This window comes from Gopherus flavomarginatus, unplaced genomic scaffold (genome assembly GCF_025201925.1).
Source record: "Gopherus flavomarginatus isolate rGopFla2 unplaced genomic scaffold, rGopFla2.mat.asm mat_scaffold_2220_arrow_ctg1, whole genome shotgun sequence".
Classification (NCBI taxonomy): Eukaryota; Metazoa; Chordata; order Testudines; family Testudinidae; genus Gopherus; species Gopherus flavomarginatus.
Genome location: NW_026114843.1, coordinates 6,555 through 34,374, shown reverse-complemented (window position 1 = coordinate 34,374; position 27,820 = coordinate 6,555). Strand labels below are relative to the sequence as shown.

General features: G+C 48.3%; 1 protein-coding gene and 2 long non-coding RNA genes across 14 annotated transcripts; 2 read left to right on the top strand and 1 right to left on the bottom strand.

Annotated features, from left to right (window-relative positions):
* Positions 1-5,730: 5,730 nt before the first annotated feature.
* Positions 5,731-19,940, bottom strand: LOC127042081 (uncharacterized). Of its 9 annotated transcripts, XR_007771838.1 has the most exons (6): positions 19,868-19,940; positions 19,722-19,776; positions 19,588-19,641; positions 19,159-19,257; positions 6,520-6,659; positions 5,731-6,169 (listed from the first exon to the last, which is right to left on the bottom strand). XR_007771838.1 is itself a non-coding variant. In XM_050935735.1 (5 exons), the coding sequence occupies exons 1-5, from the start codon at positions 19,883-19,885 to the stop codon at positions 13,472-13,474; spliced, it is 267 nt and encodes an 88-aa protein (XP_050791692.1). In that variant the 5' UTR covers positions 19,886-19,940; the 3' UTR covers positions 13,423-13,471. The 9 variants fall into 9 exon arrangements, 4 of the variants coding, with proteins under 4 accessions (XP_050791692.1, XP_050791693.1, XP_050791690.1 ...); XR_007771839.1 differs by lacking the exon at positions 19,159-19,257; XM_050935735.1 differs by lacking the exons at positions 5,731-6,169; positions 6,520-6,659 and adding an exon at positions 13,423-13,482 and having other exon boundaries at positions 19,129-19,257.
* Positions 7,196-7,583, top strand: LOC127042082 (uncharacterized). The gene is made up of 3 exons (XR_007771843.1): positions 7,196-7,231; positions 7,313-7,396; positions 7,499-7,583. It is a non-coding gene; the product is annotated as an uncharacterized LOC127042082 (long non-coding RNA).
* A 638-nt stretch (positions 19,941-20,578) lies between the features above and the next one.
* On the top strand, positions 20,579-23,471 carry LOC127042080 (uncharacterized). 4 transcript variants are annotated; one of them, XR_007771834.1, is made up of 3 exons: positions 20,579-20,593; positions 22,556-22,680; positions 23,033-23,471. It is a non-coding gene; the product is annotated as an uncharacterized LOC127042080 (long non-coding RNA). The 4 variants fall into 4 exon arrangements; XR_007771836.1 differs by lacking the exon at positions 20,579-20,593 and adding an exon at positions 21,059-21,073; XR_007771837.1 differs by lacking the exon at positions 20,579-20,593 and adding an exon at positions 21,529-21,543.
* The last annotated feature ends 4,349 nt before the right edge of the window (positions 23,472-27,820 follow it).

Below are 27,820 nucleotides of genomic sequence, written 5' to 3'. Positions count from 1 at the left end.
GTTGGGGACCCAGGGGTTACACCCCTGGAGCTATGGTTCGGGCGCACAGGGGTTGGGCCCCTGGAGCTATAGTTCGGGCGCTAAGCGGTTGGGCCCCTGGAGCTGGGGTAGATGGCCCCAGGGGTTGGGCCCCTGGAGCTAGTGTTGGGGCCCCCAGGGATTGGGCCCCTGAAGCTATGTTTCGGGCGCTTTGGGGTTGGGACCCTGGAGCTAGTGTTGGGGCCCCCAGGGGTTGGGCTCCTGGACCTGGTGGTGCCCGCAGGGGTTGGGCCCCTGGAGCTGTGGTTGGGGCCCCCAGGGGTTAGGCCTCTGGAGCTATGGTTCGGGCGCTCAGGGGTTGGGCCCCTGGAGCTGGTGTTGGGGCCCACATGGGTTCGGACCCTGGAGCTGGGGTTGGGGCCCCCGGGGTTTAGGCCCCTGGTGCTTTGGTTTGGGCGCTCAGGGGTTGGGCCCCTGGAGCTGGTGTTGGGGCCCCCAGGGCTTGGGCCCCTGGAGCTATGGTTAGGGCGCTCCGGGATTCGGCCCATGGAACTTGTGTTGGGGCCCCCAGGGTTTGGGCTCATGGAGCTGGTGTTGGGGCCCCCAGGGGTTGGGCTCCTGGAGCAGGTGTTGGGGCCCCCAGGGGTTGGGCCCCTGGAGCTGTGGTTGGGGCCCCCGGGGGTTAGGCTCCTGGAGCTATGGTTGGGGGGCTCTCAGGGGTTGGGCCCCTGTAGCTGGTGTTTGGACCCCCAGGGGTTGGGCCCCTGGAGCTCGGGTTCGGGCCCCCGGGGGTTAGGCCCCTGGAGCTATGGTTCGGGCGCTAAGGGATTGAGCCCCTGGAGCTGGTTTTGGGGCCCCCAGGGGTTGGGCCCCTGGAGCTGGGATTGGGGCCTCCAGGGGTTAGGCCCCTGGAGCTTTGGTTCGGGGGCTCAGGGGTTGGGCCCCTGGAACTTGTGTTGGGTCCCCAAGGGGTTTTGCCCCTGGAGTGGGTGTTGGGGACCCAGGGGTTAGGCCCCTGGAGCTATGGTTCAGGCGCACAGGGGTTGGGCCCCTGGAGCTATAGTTCGGGCGGTCAGCGGTTGGGCCCCTGGAGCTGGGGTGGAGGGCCCCAGGGGTTGGGCCCCTGGAGCTAGTGTTGGGGCCCCCAGTGATTGGGCTCCTGGAGCTATGTTTCGGGCGCTCTGGGGTTGGGCTCCTGGAGCTAGTGTTGGGGCCCCCAGGGGTTGGGCTCCTGGAGCTGGTGGTGCCCGCAGGGGTTGGGCCCCTGGAGCTGTGGTTGGGGCCCCCAGGGGTTAGGCCTCTGGAGCTATGGTTCGGGCGCTCAGGGGCTGGGCCGCTGGAGCTGGTGTTGGGGACCCTGACCTAATGTCATCCCTTGCTCTCCCATCCCCCACACAGACAGTCCCGACTCCATCACAGTAATGCCCAGACATTTCACACATGGAGCAACAGTAACACTGTATGGCCATGCAGGATAATGCCCAGAGCATTTCCTGCATGGAGCAAGAGTGACACCGAGTGGCCGCATAGGGTAGTGCACAGAGCGTTTCCCAGCATGGAGCTATGGTTCGGGAGCTCTGGGGTTGGGCCCCTGTAGCTGGTGTTGGGACTCCCAGGGGTTGCGCCCCTGGAGCTGGTGTTGGGGCCACAGGGGTTAAGCCCCTTGCGCTATGGTTCGGGCGCTCAGAGGTTGGGCCCTCGGAGCTGGCGTGCGGGCCCCCAGGGAATAGGCCCTTAGAGCTATGGTTTGGGCACTCTGGGGTTGGGCCCCTGGAGCTGGTGTTGGGGCTCCCAGGGGTTGGGCCCCTGGAGCTGGTGTTGGGGCCCTCAGGGATTAGGCCCCTGGAGCTATGGTTCTGGCGCTCAGGGATTGGGCCCCTGGAGCTGGTTTTGGGGCCCCCAGGGGTTGGGCTCCTGGAGCAGCTGTTGGGGCCCCCAGGGGTTTGGCCCCTGGAGCTGGTGTTGGGGCCCCCAGGGGTTGGGCCCCTGGAACTATGGTTCAGGCGCTCTGGGGTTGGGCCCCTGGAGCTGGTGTTGGGGCTCCCAGGGATTGGGCTCTTGGAGCTGGTGTTGGGGCCCCCAGGGGTTGGGCCCCTGGAGCTGGGGTTGGGGCCACCAGGGGTTAGGTCCATGGATCTATGGTTCGGGCGCTCAGGGGTTGGGTCCCTGGAGTTGGTGTTGGGGCCCCAAGGGCTGGGCCCCTGCAGTTAGTGTTGGGGCCCCAGGGGTTAGACACCTGGATCTATGGTTCGGGCGCTCAGGGTTTGGGCCCCTGGAGCTGGTGGTGTGGCCCCCAGGGGTTTGGCCCCTGGAGTTGGTGTTGGGGCCCTCAGGGATTAGGCCCCTGGAGCTATGGTTCTGGCGCTCAGGGATTGGGCCCCTGGAGCTGGTTTTGGGGCCCCCAGGGGTTGGGCTCCTGGAGCAGGTGCTGGGGACCCCAGGGGTTAGGCCCCTGGAGCTGTGGTTGGGGCCCCCGGGGGTTAGGCCCCTGGAGCTATGGTTCGGGCGCTCAGGGGTTGGGCCCCTGTAGCTGGTGTTTGGACCCCCAGGGGTTGGGCCCCTGGAGCTGGGGTTCGGGCCCCCGGGGGTTAGGCCCCTGGAGCTATGGTTCGGGCGCTCAGGGATTGAGCCCCTGGAGCTGGTTTTGGGGCCCCCAGGGGTTGGGCCCCTGGAGCTGGGATTGGGGCCTCCAGGGGTTAGGCCCCTGGAGCTTTGGTTCGGGCGCTCAGGGGTTGGGCCCCTGGAGCTTGTGTTGGGGACCCAGGGGTTAGGCCCCTGGAGCTATCGTTCGGGCGCACAGGGGTTGGGCCCCTGGAGCTATAGTTCGGGCGCTCAGCGGTTGGGCCCCTGGAGCTGGGGTGGAGGGCCCCAGGGGTTTGGCCCCTGGAGCTAGTGTTGGGGCCCCCAGGGGTTGGGCTCCTGGAGCTGGTGGTGCCCGCAGGGGTTTGGCCCCTGGAGCTGGTGTTGGGGCCCACAGGGGTTCGGACACTGGAGCTGGGGTTGGGGCCCCCAGGGGTTGGGCTCCTGGAGCTGGTGTTGGGGCCCCCAGGGGTTGGGCTCCTGAAGCTGGTGTTGGGGCCCCCAGGGGTTGGGCCCCTGGAGCTGGGGTTGGGGCCCTCGGGGGTTAGGCCTCTGCAGCTATTGTTCGGGCGCTAAGGGGTTGGGCCCCTGGAACTGGGGTCGAGGGCCCCAGGGGTTGGGCCCCTGGAGCTGGGGTTGGGGCCCCCAGGGGTTAGACCCCTGGAGCTATGGTTCGGGCGCTCAGGGGTTTGGCCCCTGGAGCTGGTGTTGGGGCCCCCAGGGGATGGGACCCTGGAACTATGGTTCAGGCGCTCTGGGGTTGGGCCCCTGGAGCTGGTGTTGGGGCAACCAGGGATTGGGCTCTTGGAGTTGGTGTTGGGGCCCCCAGGGGTTGGGCCCCTGGAGCTGGGGTTGGGGCCACCAGGGGTTAGGTCCATGGAGCTATGGTTCGGGCGCTCAGGGGTTGTTTCCCTGGAGTTGGTGTTGGGGCCCCAGGGACTGGGCCCCTACAGCTAGTGTTGGGGCTTCAGGGGTTAGACCTATGGAGCTATGGTTCGGGCGCTCAGGGTTTGGGGCCCTGGAGCTGGTGGTGGTTCCCCCAGGGGTTGGGCCCCTGGAGCTGGGGTTGGGGCCCACAGGATTTAGGCCCCTGGAGCTATGGTTCGGGCTCTCAGGGGTTGGGCCCCTGGAGCTGGTGTTGGGGCCCCCAGGGGTTAGGCCCCTGAAGCTATGGTTCGGGCGCTCAGGGGTTGGGCCGCTGGAGCTGGTGTTGGGGCCCCTGACCTAATGTCACCCCTTGCTCTCCCATCCCCCACACAGACAGTCCCGACTCCATCACAGTAATGTCCAGACATTTCACGAATGGAGCAACAGTAACACTGTGTGACCATGCAGGGTAATGCCCAGAGCATTTCCTGCATGGAGCAAGAGTGACACCGTGTGGCCACATAGGGTGGTGCACAGAGCATTTCCCCGCATGGAGCTATGGTTCGGGAGCTCTGGGGTTGGGCCCCTGAAGCTGGTGTTGGGACTCCCAGGGGTTGGGCCCCTGGAGCTGGTGTTGGGGCCCCAGGGGTTAAGCCCCTTGCGCTATTGTTCGGGCGCTCAGGGGTTGGGCCCTTGGAGCTGGCGTGCGGACCCCCAGGGAATAGGCCCCTAGAGCTATGGTTTGGGCACTCAGGGGTTGGGCCCCTGGAGCTGGTGTGGGGCTCCCAGGGGTTGGGCCCCTGGAGCTGGTGTTGGGGCCCTCAGGGATTAGGCCCCTGGAGCTATAGTTCTGGCGCTCAGGGATTGGGCCCCTGGAGCTGGTTTTGGGTCCCCCAGGGGTTGGGCTCCTGGAGCAGGTGTTGGGGCCACCAGGGGTTGGGCCCCTCGAGGTGTGGTTGGGGGCCCCCGGGGGTTAGGCCCCTGGAGCTATTATTCGGGCGCTCAGGGGTTGGGCCCCTGTAGGTGGTGTTTGGACCCCCAAGGGTTGGGCCCCTGGAGCTGGGGTTCGGGCCCCCGGGGGTTAGGCCCCTGGAGCTATGGTTCGGGCGGTCAGGGATTGAGCCCCTGGAGCTGGTTTTGGGGCCCCCAGGGGTTGGGCCCCTGGAGCTGGGATTGGGGCCTCCAGGGGTTAGGCCCCTGGAGCTTTGGTTCGGGCGCTCAGGGGTTGGGCCCCTGGAGCTTGTGTTGGGTCCCCAAGGGGTTTTGCCCCTGGAGCTGGTGTTGGGGACCCAGGGGTTACACCCCTGGAGCTATGGTTCGGGCGCACAGGGGTTGGGCCCCTGGAGCTATAGTTCGGGCGCTAAGCGGTTGGGCCCCTGGAGCTGGGGTAGATGGCCCCAGGGGTTGGGCCCCTGGAGCTAGTGTTGGGGCCCCCAGGGATTGGGCCCCTGAAGCTATGTTTCGGGCGCTTTGGGGTTGGGACCCTGGAGCTAGTGTTGGGGCCCCCAGGGGTTGGGCTCCTGGACCTGGTGGTGCCCGCAGGGGTTGGGCCCCTGGAGCTGTGGTTGGGGCCCCCAGGGGTTAGGCCTCTGGAGCTATGGTTCGGGCGCTCAGGGGTTGGGCCCCTGGAGCTGGTGTTGGGGCCCACATGGGTTCGGACCCTGGAGCTGGGGTTGGGGCCCCCGGGGTTTAGGCCCCTGGAGCTTTGGTTTGGGCGCTCAGGGGTTGGGCCCCTGGAGCTGGTGTTGGGGCCCCCAGGGCTTGGGCCCCTGGAGCTATGGTTAGGGCGCTCCGGGATTCGGCCCATGGAACTTGTGTTGGGGCCCCCAGGGTTTGGGCTCATGGAGCTGGTAGTAGTAATAAGCTCGATAGTATTCATCACCATGCAATTTTGACAGGTTTCCACGCCCCTTTTAGGGCTTTTGTCCCGCCTTCCCACCCCCCGTTTTGGTTGGCGCTGTCGGCCATTTTGAAAAAATGTGTGTGTGTGTTTGACTAGGGGAAGTGTATTTAATATCAGGGTGGATTAAGAGAAAAGTTAAATAATATTGAAGACTAGGTTTATAAAGGGAATTTACTACGGCAAAACCTGTTTGTTAAGCACCGAATAAAAAAGCATTGAATGTATTCAATACCAATGTAGGTTAAGAAAAAAACATTATAAACTAAGTTTAAAAGGATAATTAAGTGAAGCAAAACCTGTTTTGTAAGGACATAAGCAAAAACTATAAGGAAATACTTAAAAAGTAGGTTTAAAAAAATTAACCAAGGCAAAGCCTGTTTGGGGTGCCCTGGGTAAAAAAGGGATTGAAACTTTTGACTGCCAACATAGGTTATAAAAAGCTTTTTAATATTATTAAGTAATATTAAAAACAATACAGCTAGGTTTAAAAGGGGAATTGACTGAAGCAAAACCTGTTAAGTAAGCACATGGCCAAAAACTGTAAAGGGGTCCTAAGAAAAAGGCTTTTAAAAACATTAAAAACTAGGTTTAAAAGAAAATGTACTAAGGCAGTGTAATAAAAGTGAATAAAACGTATTAAAACTAGTCAATACCAATGTAGGTTAAGAAAAAACGAGGTTTAAAAGGAAAATTGACAAAGAGAAAGCCTGTTCTGTAAGCACAGGGTAAAAACTCTATAAAAAAGTGGCTAAGAAAAATACAATAAAGCTCAGGGTAAAATTAAAAAATGTTTACCTTTGCAGTCTTTTTGTAAAACGAGGCAGCTTTTCTGGTTTAACCCTAGTAAATAAAACACATTAAAACTAGTGAATGCCAATGCAGGTTAAGAAAAAACGAGTTTTAAAAGGAAAATTGACCAAGGGAAAGCCTGTTTGGTAAGCCCGGGGTAAAAAAGCATTCAATATCAGTGTAGATTAATTAAAAAGAGCAAAGATAGAGAGCACGCGGCGGAATCAGAATGAGACAGAGAGAGAGAAGCAGGCAGAGTCTGTTTAGTAAGCACAGGGTAAAAAAGCATTCAGAATCAGGGCGGGTTACAAGACAAGAAAAGCGAGGAGAGAGTCCGCTTTGGAAAGAGCAACGATAGAGAGCACAGGGTAGGATTAAAGAGAAAGAGAGAGAATTGTTACCTTTGCCCGTCTTTCTGTAGAATGAGGGAGATTTCCTGCTTCTGACACTCTCCAGCTTGTTATCACCGCTTTTGGATCGGCCCAATCAGAGGTGGTTTTACAACAGCGTCATAGAATTCATTTTCCTGAACCAACCAATCCTAGTGTTTCAAGAGTTTAAGCAAGAGCCTTTTAAAAACCGGTTATTGTCTACCAATCAGCATGTGTTTTTGTGTATAAAAACACGTGGTTTTGCGAGCGGGTTTTTCAACACAGAGAAACTAACTAAACACAAAGGCATGTCCCTGTACAAAACACCTACAGAAGCCAAGAAGCCGGAATTGCCCCTGGGTGCGCCAGACCGTGTTCAGAAAAGAAGGCTCCTTTACAGTTGTTTTGCCAACGAGAAAGGCTTGTTGTCGAGCCCTGTGTTTTATTCTGAAAGAGAACTGAAAAAAGAGGAGCCACAGCCGTTTGTAAAAAATCAAGTGCGAAAAAATTTGTTGTCAGATTTGGAAAAAACAGAATTAAAGGCAGAAGTAAATCTTTTTTTTTGTAACAAATTACAAAATGTTTTATAAAAATAAAGGGTTAAATCTTTTTCTTTTTATAGGGGAGAATGGAAGAAGAGCCTATATATGAGGACATGGCAACCGAGGAACAGCCGCAGGATAGCGATGTTGAAAACCAACCTATGGACCCCGAGTTGTGGAAAGATGGCGATATTGTTACGGTATAAGCTTTATTAGTTGTAAAAAAAAATAAAAAATTATTGTATTTACACTTTTAAAAAATGACTTTTGATTTTTAACAGATAACCAAGCCTGGGCCGTACAAGATTACTGCTTTGGTGTGTAACAAACTGCCAACAGTTGCAGAGACAGAAACACCCGAGGAGGTAAAGACAGCTTAATTTATTTGAAATATATATATATATATATATATATATATATGTGCATGACACTAATTAAGCGTTAATATACGGTTGGTTTAATAATAGGCTGCTGAAACTATGATTGACGAAGGTGATTCAGAAACAAAGGACACAAACGGGGTGTCAATAGTAAAACCCAAAGAACACTACAAGGTAAAAATTACTTAAATAATTTAAAAAATATATAAATATAAACATATGTAAGAGTGGTAAAATAAAACTATATGTTTTGTGTTTAATAACAGGAAGATGATATGGGGTTCAACGGTGCGACAGTCGAGGATGATGATAATTCAGAATCAGACGAGGGTACGACCGAGGTAGCACAAATAAACTCTAGGCTTTTTTATTTTAAAATTTTTGCATCAAAAAACTTAAAATATGTTTTTACAATGTTTTTAACAGACATCTTCAGAGGATGAAAAGAGGCGGTCTCTAAGTAGAACAGCCGTAATATGTACCTGTTGTTTTTGTGTGAAGCAAGATGTTAAAAAAAAGTCTGTAAAAAGTGAAGAGAGTGACCAGAAAAGCGGTGAAGAAAAAGAGGATCCAGTTATGGTTGATATTGTTAGAGCTGTTGTAGTAAAAGCCTTTTACCACTGTTTGAAAAAACAACTTTTGGAAAACTGTGCAGCCTGCGCTGTAAATAAGTCCAACCCTTTTAGTCACCCTTGTATTTTTTGGGATCGCTCAGAAGTATTTTACCAGCTTAGACGTATTTCTTCTAAACTGAACGCGGCCCAGCTGGTAAATGTAATTATAGCTGAAGGCTACAAACTAAAAAAGCTTAACATAACCACTGAAACTATAACCAAAGTTGTTAAAATGATTAGGGAGGTTGGAAAATCATCTGACCCGGTGGCCTTGCTGGTAGATCTGTCAAAAGAGGTGGCCCCCTATATTGGCCGAGCGGTGTGTAGCAGAGTTCGCCAAATGGATTATAAAACTTTTTACATGCAAGGTTGTGACCCCAGAGGCTTAAAAAATATATATTAATTAAAAATGCATTGTTAAAAGAAACTGTATCACAGTTTTTATATTATTTTGCTTAACCGTTAAAAATGTATGTAATTGTATCGTATTACTTTACTGCCGCTTTAAAAGTTAAATGTGTATAAACGTTGTTGTGTTAAATAAAAACAAAAGCAGAAACAAACTTTTGTGTATACAGTGTTTTAAAGCAAGACGGGGTAAGCATGGCAAAGCTGCTAAAAAAAATTTATTACTCACCCGAAAAAGTTGGTAGTTTTGGGGGCATAACACCCTTATTTCAGGCCGCTAAAAGACACCGTAAAAGCTTAAGCAAAAAGCAGGTTTCCGCTTGGCTTGCGGATCAAGATGCTTACGCTTTACATAAACCTGCAAGGCTTAAATTTAAAAGAAATAAAACAGTGGTGTCTAATGTGGATACACAATGGCAGGCAGATTTGGTTGATATGGCCGCCTATTCTAAAGACAATGACAACCGTAAATATATTTTAACAGTGATAGATATTTTGTCTAAATACGCCTGGGCGGTAACCCTAAAAAATAAAACAGGAAAAGAGGTGGCAGAGGCGTTTAAAGCTATTTTTTCAAAGGGGCGCGTGCCTCAAAAATTACAAACAGACCGAGGAAAAGAGTTTTTTAAACAAAGCTTTAAAAAATTTGTTTAAGCAATATGGAGTACACCATTTTGTTACCAATAACGAAGTTAAAGCGGGAATTGTGGAGAGGTTTAACAGAACTTTAAAATCAAAAATGTGGAGGTATTTTACCGCCCGTAACACCTTTCGCTACATTGATGTGCTGCAGGCCTTCATAGACGGTTACAACAGAAGTTATCACAGAACTATTAGAGGGCGCCCAATTGACGTGACAGAAGCTAATGCGCTAAGCGTGTGGAAAACCGTCTACGGGGGTAGTTTTAAAATAAAGAGGCAACGTGTGGTTTTTAAAAAAGGGGATCACGTAAGAGTATCTAAAACGAAGGGCACTTTTGAAAAGGGCTATCAGCAAACCTTTACCGATGAAATATTTATCGTGTCAGGGGTTTTATTAAGAGGACAAAGACCGGTGTATGCATTACAAGATTATGAAGGGGAGGAAGTTGTGGGGTCTTTTTATCCTGAAGAATTACAAAAAGTAAACCCTAACCAGGACCGAGTTTACAAGGTAGAAAAAATTTTAAAAAAAAAAGGTCGGGGAAGAAACAAATATTTCTTTGTAAAATGGAAAGGTTGGCCTAAAAAATTTAATAGTTGGGTTAAAGCGTCTCAAGTGCAGGACCTTTAATAAAAAATGACCTGAACAAAGTTTTATATGACATTACCAAGCAACGCCTCAGCGGGGGCTTTTCCTCAAAATACTAGTTCCAATTTTACAATACAACTAGCCAAGCCTTTAAATTTAATAGGGCGGTGGGATGTCGCTTTATCGGAAATTCATTATTGTCACTCTTGGAACACGCTTCTTTTCGATACAGCATTTACGTTAGCATCGGAAAAAAAAATTCGAACCTACTACATGGATGCCGGCTATTATTCGAGCATTCACCATTTAATAGAAGTCATCAACAAGAATATAGACAAAGATGCCGAAAAACCAAATGCCTACGTTATTTACAACCCTGTGACTAGAAGGGTTCAGCTAAAACCAAACGATGGAAAGTACTTTTTTTCCACAGGTGGTAAATTGGCAACAATACTGGGAATGCTTTCAAATCATCCGTGTAGGATTGCACCGTACCCCGCAGACATTACGGGGGGTTTTAACTCTTTATACGTGTACACCGACATAGTGGAACATCAGTTAGTGGGGGACTACTATGTGCCGCTGTTGCGCTGCGTTCCCATCCGTGGTAGCAACAACGAATTTGTTACAATAACGTATGACAAACCGCATTACGTCCCCGTAAGTAAGCAGCACATCGGAACCATTACTATTGAAATAAAGACGGATCAAAATAAACACGTTTCATTTAGTTTTGGAAAGGTAATTGTTAAACTACATTTGCGTCCCAAAAAGCTGAAGAATGGTAACTATGAAAAACTACGGGGACCCCTTTTTGTATAGAAACTACTACAAGGCCCAGGCTGGCTATGGCTTACCAGGATATCAAGGATTACCCGTTATGTACGGGGCAGGTTTAGGAGGAATATTTCGCAGCCTTTTTAGAAAAGCCGTGCCACTTTTAAAAAGAGGTTTTGACATTATTAAACCCCACATGAAAACAGCCGCGAAAAATATAACCAGAGACGTCGTAAACCACGTATCTAGCGCAGTTATAAACAAAATAGGAGCACAGGAAGGTTCCGGTTTAGTGGTAATGAGAAGAAAAAGAGCAGCGTTGCGCCAGCCCTTTAAAGGCCCACCTAGACCCTTTAAAAAAAAAAAGCTGTGAGAAGAGGTCTTAGCCATATACCAAAAAGGCGTCCTAAGAAGAGGAAGCGTCGCGCTACCAGCGATAAAAGGGATATATTTTAAAATGGCTTTTATTCATTGTGGCTCTGACGAATGCACCAAATCGGAGCTGGATTTATTTCAAATAGCCCCCACACAAACCAGTATTGAAAATAGCTTTTATGTAGAGGTGCCTCCTTTGGCCGCTTTAACGGTAAATGCCCCTCTTGAATTTTTTATTTCGGGACATGGGGATCATTACTTAGACCTTAACAACACGCTGCTGTACGTGTGCTGCAAGGTGACAAAAGAAGACGGATCAGACATTGATGATGGTGCCCGGGTGGCCCTAACAAACTACCCCATCGCCACTCTTTTTAACCAGCTGGATGTTACTTTAGGCGATCGTCTTATTAGCCAGAGCAACAATTGTTACCCTTACAGAGCCTTAATAGAGCTAATTTTAAACTACAGCCATGACACCCTCGCTACTCAGTTTTCGACAGGCGGATTTTATAAAGACACGGCAGGGGGCCACGAAAGCACCCTTTTGGTCGGCCAGGCCAATGAGGGGTTTATACGCAGGGCCGAACTAACGGCCGGCAGCAGGAAACTGGATTTGTTGGGACCTTTACACAGCGATTTGTTTTTTCAAGAAAAACTACTGCTAAACGGCGTGGATTTAAAAATCAAACTAACACGTAGCAAAGATGTTTTTTGCCTTATGAGCGGCACTGCCAACGAGAATTATAAAGTACACATTATTTCGGCGTCCCTGTTTGTAAAACGTGTAAAAGTAACCCCGGGGGTTCGTTTGGGGCACGCTGAAGCTTTAATGACCGCCAACGCTAAGTACCCCGTAGACCGGGTAAGCATAAAGGTGTTTAGCATACCGGCCGGCAGTCGTGTCAGTAACCAGGAAAACCTTTTTTTGGGGCAGCTACCCAAGCAGCTAGTAATCGGTTTTATAGATAACGACGCCTTCAGCGGCAGCTACGTTAAAAACCCTTTTAACTTTAAACATTATAACATTAATTTTGTGGCCTTGTATGTGGATGGCGAACAGGTGCCAGCAAAACCCCTACAACCCGATTTTGAAAATGGAAACTGCGTGAGAGAGTACATGCAGCTCGTGCAGGCTACTGGAAAATATGTAAAAGATCGATCGCTCTTAATTAACCGCGATGAATTTGCCCAGGGCTATACGCTGTACGCCTTTGATTTGACCCCGGATCAGGAGTGCGCCGACCATTATTCTTTAATTAAAACTGGAAACCTGAGAGCGGAAATTCGGTTTGCAACGGCTTTGCCCTCTACGGTTAACATGATAGTGTATGGGGTTTTTGATAACGTGCTCGAAGTAAATCATAGAAGAAACGTTCTGTTTGACTATATGTAATCATGAACACCGTGCAGCTACGAGATATTTTATCAAAGGACCCTTCTTTTTTAGATGTTTTTTCTAGCGATTTGCTTCCGAAAAGTTTTGTGTCCGGAAGACCTTTGGGGCTTATTGTTAACACCCACCCCCATAAGTTACCCGGGGAACATTGGCTGGCCCTTTATTTACCGAAACGGGGGCCCGGCGAGTTTTTTGACTCCTACGGTTTTTCCCCAGACAGTAACTTTTTCCCTAAGTCTATTATGACTTTTTTAAACCGTAACTGTGATAAGGTTGTGTTTCATCAGAGACAACTACAGGACCCCCTAGCTGTAACCTGCGGTTATCATTGTATTTTTTTTTTAAAACAACGTAATAAGGGTTTATCTTTTGATTGTATTTTAAAATTGTACTCCGATGATTTAGCAGAAAATGACCGCTTGGTGGTGCGATTTGTAAAAGGAAAAAGACCCGGCATGCCCAGACCTGTTTTAAGCATGTTTCAACATGTTCAAACGTGTTTATCTTGTCGTGTGTTTAAAGAGCTGCATCAATAAAACACAATTTTTAATTTTGTTTACGTTTTTTATTTTACATTGTTAACCAGTCAATTTTTCGTTTTTTAACAGGGACGCTTTTAAAAGAGGCGGTGTTACTTGTGGCCTTGACCGGCTTTAGCCCTATTTTTAGACGCTCTAAAAATTGTTTATTGGTAACATGCCCTACGACGGTCGTAGGCACGTTTAGCTCTGCCAAGGCTTTCATAAAAACATGCCACCCTTTAGGAGCCCTCTTGTTAGCGAAAGAATAAGAGCCGGTTACCCCCCCTGACTAAATCAAGCATGTGAGACCCCTCAATCGCCTTCCCCCGGTACACAAAACGGCCATTATCAGCCCAAGAAGACACATCTTTACGTTGTTTAAGCTTATTTAACAATATTTCAGCTTTTTTTTTATAGCGAGGATTTACCCCCTCCAACACCTCCTGAATAACAAAGTCCGATACATCCCCCTGAACGTTAGGAGGTTGAAACTCCTCTTGCTCTTGCTCTTGCTCTTGCTCTTGCTCAGGGGAAAAAAAAAGGTTTATTTTAGTCTTTTCCATTTCACCACGCTTGGCCAATACCAGGTATTTTTGCAGGACCGCCTCGTAGAGTTTAGCCTTTTCGTAGTCGGATAAACCGGTTCTTTGAAGAATGTCTTCATTTCTGAATCCAACTGGCGACTGGTTGTGGTTCTGATATTTTCTTCACCGCTAGAAGCCCGCTTTATTTGTTCTAACTGGTGGCTAGGAACAAGGTACATTTTTTCGGCGTATTCCATTATCTGTTAATTAAAAGGCTTGACAGCAGGGGGAGTGCAAAGCTTAACAAAGGGCCAATAAAGCCACCAGTTTGTTTTACAATAACCTTTTTTCTTTTCAGGGATAGCTTTTTATCGCTTAGCTTTTTAATAATTTTTCGTTTTTTTTTTAAGGATGCTTATTTGTCGAGGTTTTAAAGGAATGTTTCCTTTTAAAGTGTTAAGCGCTATTTCTGAGATGGCCGCTACTAGGTCGTCAGACGCCGTACAGAGAATAGCCTTTCTTTGTTGCGGCTTGGCTTTGATAAGAAATTTTAAAAGAGCCAGGTTTTTTTTGCACACGGTAAGACATGTTTGTTCGGGAGGTGATTTTTTTTAAAATGGAGGATTAATAAAAAATAACTATTTTTTATGGGTTTTTTTAAAGGTGTATGCACAGGGCCAGTCTGGGGGGAAAAGACCTGTTCTTAACCTGAGGTTTTCGGGCGTTGAAGCATTTAAATCCACCAGCAGATACCCGTAGGGGTCTTTGGTAGCGTCCTCAAAAGCCTCCAAAAAAATTGTGTTTTACCAGGGTACATTTGCCGGGCCAAAGTGGTGACTTGTAGTTTATCGCGGGGGTTTTTAAAAAGAACCATATATTTAGTATTTAAATTAATTGTACGGCTTTTTTTTCCCTGACAAAACATATTTTGCACAATGTACATAATACTTAAGTTTTTGTGGTGTACGTATTTTGTAAAGGCTTTTTCAATTTCACCACTGTCAGAAGCAGACTCCATTAGATCATCTATAATAACCATATTCACTTTATTACTAGGAAATAAATGTTCATCATTAAAAGTATTAGGTAAACCTTCCAAAAATGTAATACATGAAAATTTTTGCAGCAACTCTGTATACAGCGGTTGCCAACAGCTATAACACCACACAATATTTTCAGGCATACATGATAACAGTTTATGACCATTTTCTAACAACTGTTTTATAAAATATGATTTTCCAGAATTTGAGGGCCCACAAAGCAAACAGGAAAAGGGATGAACAAACTGAACGTGGTTTTTCATAATAATTAATACCCGTACGGCAAAGTTTTTAAAAGCCTCCTCGAGGGCTCTTTTGTCGTAAATGACTTTTTGGGTTTTTTTTTAGAGTTCTTGTTTCTATTAACCAGTGTTTTTTTACCCTTACGATTCCTGGCTGCTGTATTACGATTTCTTTTGGGTCCTCTCCCGCGGGGTAATCCCAGACAAGTTCTTTTAAGCTTTCAAAATTAATTTTTTTCACTGTTTCCTGAGTTAAGTGTGATTCCTTTTAATTTCATACAGGTTTTACCGCTGGACAGTTTGTACCCGTATGTTTTAGGTCCCGCGGACACAAACTCCACAATGTGTTCATCTGGGGGTATTTCGCTAGTTAAATCTCCTAAATAATCCCCTAGGGGGGGATTCCACTCCCCTTCTTTACTTACAAAAATTACAGAATCCGTATCATGATAAAGACACCGCTGCTGTAAACGATCTAACAAGCGGTAGAGCTCTAACCGAGCATAAGCGGTGGTAAAGCACGCTATAAACACGTTAGTGTTGCTGGAATGGGTGCAGTGTTCTTTTGCGTACTTCCAAGACACTACGGCTGTATCATCATCGATAAACTCGCACGATGACACATCGTAATAAGGTACAAAAACGTACTTAAAGAGCTCGTCCGGGTCCGTTACTATACTAGTGTTAGTCAAATTTGTTCGCTGACCAAATTTTCCCCACAAGGAATTTAAAAACAGCTTTGAAATTTGTCTTTTGGCGGGGTTTACCTTAATTTTGTTTAGACGCAGACACACACCTTCTTTTTCACGGTACTCTTTAACGTACTGTTCTTTTTTAAGCTTGTCCGTACACCAGTGAGGAAACCCCGAGGCCTCTTGTTTTTGTCTTAGGTGTGTTTTAATATAGTCTGAAAACAGGGCATCTGAAGAGCGGTTAAAATGCCAGACTTCATAAATTTCAGCGATTTTGTACCCTTTGTTTAAAGCCTCCACCAACTCTATTGTGCACCAAGTCCCTGTTAAAGCCCTCTCCTCCTGACTGTGCCCGCAGGGATCCTTTTGTTTTGTTTCTGCACAAAGGGCGCACAGGGGAAACATTAGTTTACCATCAACCCTGTATGGTAACACGGGAAAATACAAACCTCTTGGAGGGTACACTTTAACCTTGGCTATGCCAAAGTACTGGCCGATATCCCCAAAACCCTCATACACAATAACGGGATGTCCCACCGGGTACTGTTTAGTTTTGTTAACAAATGGGTAGAGGCTGGTAAAATCGTAGTAATGAACCTGCTCCCCGGGCAGCGGTTTGTAATAAAGGCAAATGGCGTTTGTTCTACCACCGTAAAGGGCGTCTCTAGGAACCAGAGGCTGTGGCAGCTTTTTTTCTCGTAAAAAATTTTCCACCCGGTTATCGTTTGCTAGCATGGCCTGCCACTCGTGTTCCCACACGGTCCTTACCTCAAACCCCTGGCTTTTTAAAAATTCAGCCTTAATAATGGTTCGGTTGTACAGCTGTCCGTAGGTTGCCTTAAGCAACGGGTTGTAATCATTTTCGCAATAGCAAATGGGGCACCCGTGAAAAAAACACCCGTTTAAATTCAAAGGCCGTGGGTTTACCAGCTATAATGGCGTAACCGTCCAAAAAATAGGACCCAGTTTTAAACTCGCCACCCTGCAAAGCGTGTTGAATGTAAATATTTTCAGTGTGGGCTACGTACATCAACCACTGAATGGCCGGCGTGGAATATCTCTTCTGCTGTTTGTGGTAATTGTCTAACGGCAAAAGCGCTATGGTTTGCGGCTTTAAAAAATTAAACCGGTACATGGCCATGCAAATCGAGGCCAATGTGAGGTGCTGAAAGGGATCTATACACTTAGTAACCACTTCCTCATTATCCTTTCCGGGGTTTTTAACAATTTGCTTTTCGGTCATTTTTATAACTTCGTTTCTGAACCGGTCGCAAGCCTCTCGCAAAATTTCAACATCTTTTTGACAATAATAGCGTAGTTCTTTTTGAAGATCAAAGCTGTTTTGGCGATTGTGCTGGTACCAGTTTAAAAATTCTTTTTTTTCTTCAGGCATCATGTAGTCTACTCCAAAGTACTCTATTTCGGGCATAGGTCCCACATAGTTTTGATTTTTTAACGGTGTTAAAAAAGTGTGGAAAGTACCCCTTCGCTTCCTCAAACCCCATAGCTTTGGGTAACTTGCTAAGTTTCATGGGGAGAAAATTTAAAGAATCTATAAATTTAATGGCTAAGTTTACCACCGTCACGCAAATAAGTTTTCCCCCTTGCGTTACGGTGCTAACAGCCATTTTTTTCTTTAATTAACTGCCTTAGAATAAAATAACTATCGTAACCTTTAGCGTTATGAGCAATAAAAGTGTATCCCTTAAAGCGCTTGTCTATAAAGGTTAAAACAAACTCGCTAATGCATTCTTCCCCCTTAAATTCCCAGCTAGTTTTTTTATTTAAATGCAAAGCATAAATATAATTTGGCACGTGTACCCCCGTTTCCTGCATACATTCAAAATCATAAAACACATAATCCTTTCCCTCTTCTGGAGACCAAATATTACGCATATAACACTCGTGACCCTCTATGTTGTCTGTTTTTTGATGGCACTGGGGACACTTTTTGCTTCTACACTGGTGATTTTTAACCGTGTAGAAGCCGCATTTATCGCAAAAAATTCTGTTTTTACAATCAACTTTACCGCTGGTCGCCAAAGCGCTGTGCCTTTCTAAACAGTCGTCAGACCTGCAAAACAGCTTACAGCTGGGGCATCTTTTTTTTTTCACCGGCCACTTCGAGGCACTCGGCGCTATTACACGTACGGCAGTGGTTTTTACAGGCGTGCTGGTGTTTGTGGCTATAGGGAGCGTAACAGTAGTTGCACAAATACGGGGCGCCTATAAAGGCTTTAATATTTAAAATACCGTAAAAATGTTTGTTATGTAACAAAACAAAAACAGTTTGGAAACGCTGTACACCCCCAGTTGTAAAAAAACACCAATTTCCATTTTCATAATACAAAACGGTAATAGCTACCCCCCAAGCGCTCTTCGAAAGAGCTCACGTCTGTCAAGCTAATCATTTTTTGGTCCGAAAACCCCAACTCCTGATGAAGGTGTTTGGCCCCCTCTAACAGCTGGGCATCTGTAAGTTTTTTATCTGATAAAAGACCCAGCACGCTACCGGCAAAACATAAGTTGTTACCCTGATTATTTAAATCAATTAAATGTTTTCTTTTTTTTTTCAATAATTTTACTGTACGTAATAGTTTTTAGGGGTCTTACAGACCCAACTCCACCAAGCCTGTTTCTAATAATTGTAACAACCAGGCGTAAAGTTCCGGACCCCACAATCTCTGCATTACTTTGCAACACATTAACGATGTTATTTAAAAAATCTATGGCGTTTAAATTTTCCCAAGGCCTCCGTAAAGAAAAGAGCGGGTGATTTAGCCCCGGGGCATCTAAGCGTAGCTGTACAAAATCTTCAGGACCCACCTGATTATTAATATCATCTAGCAAATTTTGAATAGCAATGTCGATGGCCGCCATGGCTTCTGTGAACCCCGTTACTCTGTCCAAATTAGCAAAACGAAATTCCTGAAAATATTCATATGCGTTAAACTCTCTTCGGGGTCTTATCCAGTGTCTTACACGCTCCAAATACACCTGTGGTGGTGTATCAGGAGCGGGGAAATCTGGACCTTCAGAAGAAGAAGAAGGGGTGGGAGGGTCTATTTCCCTTTCTTGGTTGGGGGGTTGTTTTTTTAAAATAGCTTTGGCTTTTTTTATTCTTTTTGCCAAAAGCCTTCTTAACATTTTAGATTTTTTCCATTTTTTTTTTCCAACCCCTTTTTACATTTTTAGGTTTCATGTGTAGTCACCCTCTTCCTTCCCCCTTTAACGCGCTTTCGACCTTTTCAATTAGTGCCCGGGTGTCTGCTATTTTTTGGTCTAAAACAACCCTTTCTTCTGGAAAATTTTGTTTTTGAAATACCTCAAGAATTAGCTTTGAAAACTTTTTATCTATTAAACGCTTTAAAGATGAACAAACACTAAACAGCTCGTTACAAGCAGCAACTGATGCGGCCAGCCCCACAGGAAGATTGTTATTTGTAGCAGGGGTTTTGCGGGTTCCGAAAGCTTGGGGGTTAACTTCTTCACCCTGCTCGAACCCACCCCTAGACACGGTTCCTTCTACAGAGTTGTTTATTTTTAAAGCTGATTGGGTCGGGGAGGCATAGGTCTGTTGAAAACGAGGGGCTTTACCGCCTCCGCCTCGCTTACCATGGTTTTTGAAAGTTGTAGAGGTAGCTTTGGGCGGTTCAAAAGCGGGGGGTCTGAGCCCCTTTCCCCCCGCCCTGAAAACGGATGCTGTTTTAGAGGTAGACTTTTTGGCCTTTTTTAATGCCGGCTGGTTTTGTTCAATAAGGGATTTAGACGTACAGGGCTGTTCAAAATCGGTGTGCTTAATACCCTTGCTTCCGACTGCAGCTGCCTCAGAGGGAAATTTTTTGCCCCTCTTTAAAGGTTGCGGGTTTTGGGCAATGAGGGATTTGGACGTGCAGGGCTGTTCAAAATCGGTGTGCTTAATACCCTTGCTTCCAACTGCAGCTGCCTCAGAGGGAAATTTCTTGGCCCCTTTAAGCGCTCTTCCCTTCAACATTTCTTCTTGAGGAATAACGCTTGATAAGTCTGCCGATACACATAAAAATGTTTTTTAGCACGGGGTTTTTTTTTTTTTACTAACAACAAACATGTCCCCCAAATATATATATTTTAAAAACGTTTTTGCAATAAGGGGGCTAAAAACCGCGTTTAAGTATAATGTACAAAATAAAGCGCTCTTTTAGTTTACCCCCCCCCCCCCCCCCCTCCCCCCCCTTGGGGCTGTACAACGGCAGCTTTTGTACAGTAAAACCTTTAAAAGTTTTTTTTCCTAACAATAACAAACAAACCCCTAAAATGCACACTATTTCCAACGTCAATTTTTAAAAAACCACATATTTAAAAAACAGTTCACACCTTCCTCTGTAATTTCAGGAAAACCTATTGGGTGGTTTTGACTTCCATCTTGTTCTAAATTAAAAAATAAAATTTTTTAAAACCTTTTTTTCTTAAAAATAAATTATACTTGTGTAGCATATTAATTGGCTTACCAAAATTTAAAGCTTCTAGCGCGGCATCTGGAATGTCAAGAAAAAAGTTCTCGTCCTATTCAAAAGAAAAAATGTTGGCTTTTAACTAAGCATAACGCTGTTATAATATCTTGGCGGCCCATACAAATTATAGTAAGGTTTCTTACCATGTTGTTGCTTCCCATAACGGTAGAAGTCTTGTATTAGCAATATTTCTTTAACAGCCTTGTTTAGTTTTTTGTTCCCCTATTTATAGGTTTAAACCTGCTTTTTTAAAAAAAAAAGTTTTGCCCCCCACACCCAAAATTCTTTAAAAAAAACAGGGTGTGTAAAGGGCACTTTTCTAGGAAAAAAGGCGGGTGCAGTTTTGGGGGGCGCCAAATACTTTAGCTTTAATGGCTAACAATGTTGTTTTTTATAGTAAATGTGTTTAAACAGTTAATAAAAAGCCTTTGTAAATGGTAATATACCTATTTACAGCTTTGTAACCAAAAAGTTTTTAAAAACTGCAACCTGTATTTTTTAAATTTGTTATATGGCCTTGGTTTTTAAAACAAAACTGCTAATTTAAAAATAAACCACCTTAAACTTTTACAAAACTTATTTTACATTGTTAGTAAGTTAAAAAATTAGGTATTACTTTAAAAACACATTTTAAAACGGAATATAGCTTTTGTTACAGGGTTAAAAAAAAAGCCGAAGGCTCTGGCTGTTTAGATAAGGGCGGGAGGAGGGGGGGGGGGGGGGGGGGGGGGGGGGGGGGGTGGAGGGAGGAGGGGGAAGGGGGGGGGGGGGGGTGGTTGTCTTAGTCGGTTTTTTAAAAAAGGCGGGAAGGTTTTTGGCTACACACTTTAGCTTTTAAACTTTAATGGTTAAAAAGCTTAGTTTTAATAGTAAGTAAGTTAGTATGCTTTTTAATACCTGATCTGGCTATTTTTTGCTTTAAAAGAAGACCTTCTTATGTTTTGTTCTTTTTATTTTTAATTTACTGACTTACAGAGGCTGTTTTTGCTGACAGCCGCTCTGCTGCAAAAGCCTGCTGTTTTTACTTTAAAATGTGCTAACTTAAAAATAAACCACGTTAAACTTTTACAAAACTTATTTTACATTGTTAATAAGTTAAAAAATTAGGTATTACTTTAAAAACACATTTTAAAACGGTAATTAGCTTTTGTTACAGGGTTAAAAAAAAAGCCGAAGGCTCTGGCTGTTTAGATAAGGGCGGGAGGAGGGGGGGGGGGGGGGGGGGGAGGGGGGAGGGGGAAGGGGGGGGGGGGTGGTTGTCTTAGTCGTTTTTTTTAAAAAGGCGGGAAGGTTTTTGGCTACACACTTTAGCTTTTAAACTTTAATGGTTAAAAAGCTTAGTTTTAATAGTAAGTAAGTTAGTATGCTTTTTAATACCTGATCTGGCTATTTTTGCTTTAAAAGAAAACCTTCTTATGTTTTGTTCTTTTTATTTTTAATTTACTGACTTACAGAGGCTGCTTTTGCTGACAGCCGCTCTGCTGCAAAAGCCTGCTGTTTTTACTTTAAAATGTGCTAATTTAAAAATAAACCACGTTAAACTTTTACAAAACTTATTTTACATTGTTAATAAGTTAAAAAAATTAGGTATTACTTTAAAAACACATTTTAAAACGGTATATAGCTTTTGTTACAGGGTTAAAAAAAAGCCGAAGGCTCTGGCTGTTTAGATAAGGGCGGGAGGAGGGGGGAGGGGGGAGGGGGAAGGGGGGGGGGGGGGGGGTGGTTGTCTTAGTCGGTTTTTTAAAAAAGGCGGGAAGGTTTTTGGCTACACACTTTAGCTTTTAAACTTTAATGGTTAAAAAGCTTAGTTTTAATAGTAAGTAAGTTAGTATGATTTTAATACCTGATCTGGCTAGTTTTTGCTTTAAAAGAAGACCTTCTTATGTTTTGTTCTTTTTATTTTTAATTTACTGACTTACAGAGGCTGCTTTTGCTGACAGCCGCTCTGCTGCAAAAGCCTGCTGTTTTTACTTTAAAATGGTTCGCATTAGCCTAAAATTAAAAAAAAACAAACCTTTTTTTGTTACAACACGTTAGTTTTATAGCCCTAAACTGTTTTTGCACACTTACCTGTTATTAAAACACCTGTGCCTAAACAAAGGCTATGGGTCTGCAGGTTTCCTTTTCACTTTTATTTGTTAAATAGTAAAAAAAGCAATCTTTTCTCTAATCCACTAACTCACAAAAACTGCTTAGCTAACGGGCGCTTTGCTTCTTTGTCTTTTTAATTTACTGGTTTACAAAATAAGGGATATATAAACCGCCTGTTACTAAAAAACCTAGGGTGCTTCTGTATAATTTTTTATTACAACACATACAAAAAATTGTTTTTTCGAGTCCTTATCCTTTTGCAAAACTTAATGTAATTGTAACTTCTGTTTGTTAAAAAGCACGAAAAAGAAGCAGCCTTCTTATCTCTAATTCACTAACTCACAGAGGCTGCTTTGCTAACAGGCGCATTGCTTCTTTGTCTTCCTAATTTAATGGTTTACAAAATAAAAAATATATATACCGCCTGTTACTAAAAAACCTAGGGTGCTTCTGCATACTTTTTATTACAACACATACAAAGGGGGTGTTTTTTTTATTCCTTTGCAAAACTTAAGGTAATTTTAACATGTGTTAAAAATGGTGTATTAGTAAAAGCTTATGGTTTTAACTTTTATAAAAACTCTTTGTAAAAGGGCTACATGGCGGGAAAATGCTAGGGTCTGTTCTTTAGATAAGAAAAAAACAGTTAAAAGGGCGGGGGGAGAGAGAAGGGGAGGGGCAAAGGAGGGGGCTGGCTCTTGCTTAAACTCTTGAAACACTAGGATTGGTTGGTTCAGGAAAATGAATTCTATGACGCTGTTGTAAAACCACCTCTGATTGGGCCGATCCAAAAGCGGTGATAACAAGCTGGAGAGTGTCAGAAGCAGGAAATCTCCCTCATTCTACAGAAAGACGGGCAAAGGTAACAATTCTCTCTCTTTCTCTTTAATCCTACCCTGTGCTCTCTATCGTTTGCTCTTTCCAAAGCGGACTCTCTCCTCGCTTTTCTTGTCTTGTAACCCGCCCTGATTCTGAATGCTTTTTTACCCTGTGCTTACTAAACAGACTCTGCCTGCTTCTCTCTCTCTGTCTCATTCTGATTCCGCCGCGTGCTCTCTATCTTTGCTCTTTTTAATTAATCTACACTGATATTGAATGCTTTTTTACCCCGGGCTTACCAAACAGGCTTTCCCTTGGTCAATTTTCCTTTTAAAACTCGTTTTTTTCTTAACCTGCATTGGCATTCACTAGTTTTAATGTGTTTTATTTACTAGGGTTAAACCAGAAAAGCTGCCTCGTTTTACAAAAAGACTGCAAAGGTAAACATTTTTTAATTTTACCCTGAGCTTTATTGTATTTTTCTTAGCCACTTTTTTATAGAGTTTTTACCCTGTGCTTACAGAACAGGCTTTCTCTTTGTCAATTTTCCTTTTAAACCTCGTTTTTTCTTAACCTACATTGGTATTGACTAGTTTTAATACGTTTTATTCACTTTTATTACACTGCCTTAGTACATTTTCTTTTAAACCTAGTTTTTAATGTTTTTAAAAGCCTTTTTCTTAGGACCCCTTTACAGTTTTTGGCCATGTGCTTACTTAACAGGTTTTGCTTCAGTCAATTCCCCTTTTAAACCTAGCTGTATTGTTTTTAATATTACTTAATAATATTAAAAAGCTTTTTATAACCTATGTTGGCAGTCAAAAGTTTCAATCCCTTTTTTACCCAGGGCACCCCAAACAGGCTTTGCCTTGGTTAATTTTTTTAAACCTACTTTTTAAGTATTTCCTTATAGTTTTTGCTTATGTCCTTACAAAACAGGTTTTGCTTCACTTAATTATCCTTTTAAACTTAGTTTATAATGTTTTTTTTCTTAACCTACATTGGTATTGAATACATTCAATGCTTTTTTATTCGGTGCTTAACAAACAGGTTTTGCCGTAGTAAATTCCCTTTATAAACCTAGTCTTCAATATTATTTAACTTTTCTCTTAATCCACCCTGATATTAAATACACTTCCCCTAGTCAAACACACACACACATTTTTTCAAAATGGCCGACAGCGCCAACCAAAACGGGGGGTGGGAAGGCGGGACAAAAGCCCTAAAAGGGGCGTGGAAACCTGTCAAAATTGCATGGTGATGAATACTATCGAGCTTATTACTACTGCTGGTGTTGGGGCCCCCAGGGGTTGGGCCCCTGAAGCTGGTGTTGGGGCCCCCAGGGGTTGGGCCCCTGGAGCTGGGGTTGGGGCCCTCGGGGGTTTAGGCCTCTGCAGCTATGGTTCGGGCGCTCAGGGGTTGGGCCCCTGGAACTGGGGTCGAGGTCCCCAGGGGTTGGGCCCCTGGAGCTGGGGTTGGGGCCCCGTGGGTTACGCTCCTGGAGCTGGGGTTGGGGCACCCAGGGGTTAGGCCCCTGGAGCTATGGTTCGGGTGCTCAGGGGTTTGGCCAGGAGCTGGTGTTGGGGCCCCCAGGGGTTGGGCCCCTGGAGCTGGGGTTGGGGCCACCAGGGGTTAGGTCCAGGGAGCTATGGTTCGGGCGCTCAGGGGTTGGGTCCCTGCAGTTGGTGTTGGGGCCCCAGGGGCTGGGCCCCTGCAGCTAGTGTTGCTTCCCCAGGGGTTAGACCCCTGGAGCTATGGTTCAGGCGCTCAGGGTTTGGGCCCCTGGAGCTGGTGGTGGGGCCCCCAGGGGTTGGGCTCCTGGAGCTGGTGTTGGGGCCCCCAGGGGTTGGGCCCCTGGAGCTGTGGTTGGGGCCCTCAGGGGTTAGGCCCCTGGAGCTATGGTTCGGGCACTCAGGGGTTGGGCCCCTGAAACTCGTGTTGGGGTCCCCAGGGGTTGGGCCCCTGGAGCTGGGGTTGGGTCCCTCGGGGGTTAGGCCCCTGGAGCTATGGTTCGGGCGCTCAGGGGTTGGACCCCTGGAGCTGGTGTTGGGGCATCCAGGGTTTGGGCCCCTGGAGCTGGGGTTGGGCCCCCCGGGGGTTAGGCCCCTGGGGCTATGGTTCGTTCGCTCAGGGGTTGGGCCCCTGGAGCTGGTGTTGGGGCCCTCAGGGATTAGGCCCCTGGAGCTATGGTTCTGCCGCTCAGGGATTGGGCCCCTGGAGCTGGTTTTGGGGCCCCCAGGGGTTGGGCTCCTGGAGCAGGTGTTGGGGCCCCCAGGGGTTGGGCCCCTGGAGCTGTGGTTGGGGCCCCCGGGGGTTAGGCCCCTGGAGCTATGGTTGGGGGGCTCTCAGGGGTTGGGCCCCTGTAGCTGGTGTTTGGACCCCCAGGGGTTGGGCCCCTGGAGCTGGGGTTCGGGCCCCCGGGGGTTAGGCCCCTGGAGCTATGGTTCGGGCGCTCAGGTATTGAGCCCCTGGAGCTGGTTTTGGGGCCCCCAGGGGTTGGGCACCTGGAGCTGGGATTGGGGCCTCCAGGGGTTAGGCCCCTGGAGCTTTGGTTCGGGGGCTCAGGGGTTGGGCCCCTGGAACTTGTGTTGGGTCCCCAAGGGGTTTTGCCCCTGGAGTGGGTGTTGGGGACCCAGGGGTTAGGCCCCTGGAGCTATGGTTCAGGCGCACAGGGGTTGGGCCCCTGGAGCTATAGTTCGGGCGGTCAGCGGTTGGGCCCCTGGAGATGGGGTGGAGGGCCCCAGGGGTTGGGCCCCTGGAGCTAGTGTTGGGGCCCCCAGTGATTGTGCCCCTGGAGCTATGTTTCGGGCGCTCTGGGGTTGGGCTCCTGGAGCTAGTGTTGGGGCCCCCAGGGGTTGGGCTCCTGGAGCTGGTGGTGCCCGCAGGGGTTGGGCCCCTGGAGCTGTGGTTGGGGCCCCCAGGGGTTAGGCCTCTGGAGCTATGGTTCGGGTGCTCAGGGATTGGGCCCCTGGAGCTGGTGTTGGGGCCCACAGGGGTTCGGACCCTGGAGCTGGGGTTGGGGCCCCCAGAGGTTGGGCCCCTGGAGCTATGGTTTGGGCGCTCCGGGGTTCGGCCCCTGGAACTTGTGTTGGGGCCCCCAGGGGTTGGGCTCCTGGAGCTGGTGTTGGGGCCCCCAGGGGTTGGACCCCTGAAGCTGGTGTTGGGGCCCCCAGGGGTTGGGCCCCTGGAGCTGAGGTTGGGGCCCTCGGGGGTTTAGGCCTCTGCAGCTATGGTTCGGGCGCTCAGGGGTTGGGCCCCTGGAACTGGGGTCGAGGGCCCCAGGGGTTGGGCCCCTGGATCTGGGGTTGGGGCCCCGTGGGTTACGCCCCTGGAGCTGGGGTTGGGGCCCCCAGGGGTTAGGCCCCTGGAGCTATGGTTCGGGCGCTCAGGGGTTGGGACGCTGGAGCTGGTGTTGGGGCCCCTGACCTAATGTCACCCCTTGCTCTCCCATCCCCCACACAGACAGTCCCGACTCCATCACAGTAATGCCCAGACATTTCACGCATGGAGCAACAGTAACACTGTGTGGCCATGCAGGCTAATGCCCAGAGCATTTCCTGCATGGAGCAAGAGTGACACCGTGTGGAAACATAGGGTAGTGCACAGAGCATTTCCCCGCATGGAGCTATGGTTCGGGAGCTCTGGGGTTGGGCCCCTGTAGCTGGTGTTGGGACTCCCAGGGGTTGGGCCCCTGGAGCTGGTGTTGGGGCCCCAGGGGTTAAGCCCCTTGCGCTATGGTTCGGGCGCTCAGGGGTTGGGCCCTTGGAGCTGGCGTGCGGGCCCCCAGGGAATAGGCCCCTAGAGCTATGGTTTGGGCACTCTGGGGTTGGGCCCCTGGAGCTGGTGTTGGGGCTCCCAGGGGTTTGGCCCCTGGAGCTGGTGTTGGGGCCCTCAGGGATTAGGCCCCTGGAGCTATGGTTCTGGCGCTCAGGGATTGGGCCCCTGGAGCTGGTTTTGGGGCCCCCAGGGGTTGGGCTCTTGGAGCAGGTGCTGGGGCCCCCAGGGGTTGGGCCCCTGGAGCTGTGGTTGGGGCCCCCGGGGGTTAGGCCCCTGGAGCTATGGTTCGGGCGCTCAGGGGTTGGGCCCCTGTAGCTGGTGTTTGGACCCCCAGGGGTTGGGCCCCTGGAGCTGGGGTTCGGGCCCCCGGGGGTTAGGCCCCTGGTGCTATGGTTCGGGCGCTCAGGGATTGAGCCCCTGGAGCTGGTTTTGGGGCCCCCAGGGGTTAGGCCCCTGGAGCTTTGGTTCGGGCGCTCAGGGGTTGGGCCCCTGGAGCTTGTGTTGGGTCCCCAAGGGGTTTTGCCCCTGGAGCTGGTGTTGGGGACCCAGGGGTTAAGCCCCTGGAGCTATCGTTCGGGCGCACAGGGGTTGGGCCCCTGAAGCTATAGTTCGGGCGCTCAGCGGTTGGGTCCCTGGAGCTGGGGTGGAGGGCCCCAGGGGTTGGGCCCCTGGAGCTAGTGTTGGGGCCCCCAGGGATTGGACCCCTGGAGCTATGTTTCGGGCGCTCTGGGTTTGGGACCCTGGAGCTAGTGTTGGGGCCCCCAGGAGTTGGGCTCCTGGAGCTGGTGGTGCCCGCAGGGGTTTGGCCCCTGGAGCTGGTGTTGTGGCCCACAGGGGTTCGGACACTGGAGCTGGGGTTGGGGCCCCCGGGGGTTAGGCCCCTGGAGCTATGGTTTGGGCGCTCAGGGGTTGGGCCCGTGGAGCTGGTGTTGGGGCCCCCAGGGGTTTGGCCCCTGGAGCTACGGTTAGGGCGCTCCGGGGTTCGACCCCTGGAACTTGTGTTGGGGCCCCCAGGGGTTGGGCTCCTGGAGCTGGTGTTGGGTCCCCCAGGGGTTGGGCTCCTGAATCTGGTGTTGGGTCCCCCAGGGTTTGGGCCCCTGGAGCTGGGGTTGGGGCCCTCGGGGGTTAGGCCTCTGCAGGTATTGTTCGGACGCTCAGAGGTTGGGCCCCTGGAACTGGGGTCGAGGGCCCCAGGGGTTGGGCCCGTGGAGCTGGTGTTGGGGCCCCATGGGTTACGCCCCTGGAGCTGGGGTTGGGGCCCCCAGGGGTTAGGCCCCTGGAGCTATGGTTCGGGCGCTCAGGGGTTTGGCCCCTGGAGCTGGTGTTTGGGCCCCCAGGGGTTGGGCCCCTGGAGCTGGGGTTGGGGCCACCAGGGGTTAGGTCCATGGAGCTATGGTTCGGGCGCT

Excerpts from the sequence above, each read along its gene's own strand:
- LOC127042081 (XM_050935733.1), bottom strand. Across the intron at positions 19,642-19,721 it reads GCTAGAAGCTTTAAATTTTG|AACAAGATGGAAGTCAAAAC; the intron begins GTAAGCCAATTA and ends TTTTTAATTTAG. Across the intron at positions 19,258-19,587 it reads TCCTGAAATTACAGAGGAAG|ACTTATCAAGCGTTATTCCT; the intron begins GTGTGAACTGTT and ends GTGTATCGGCAG.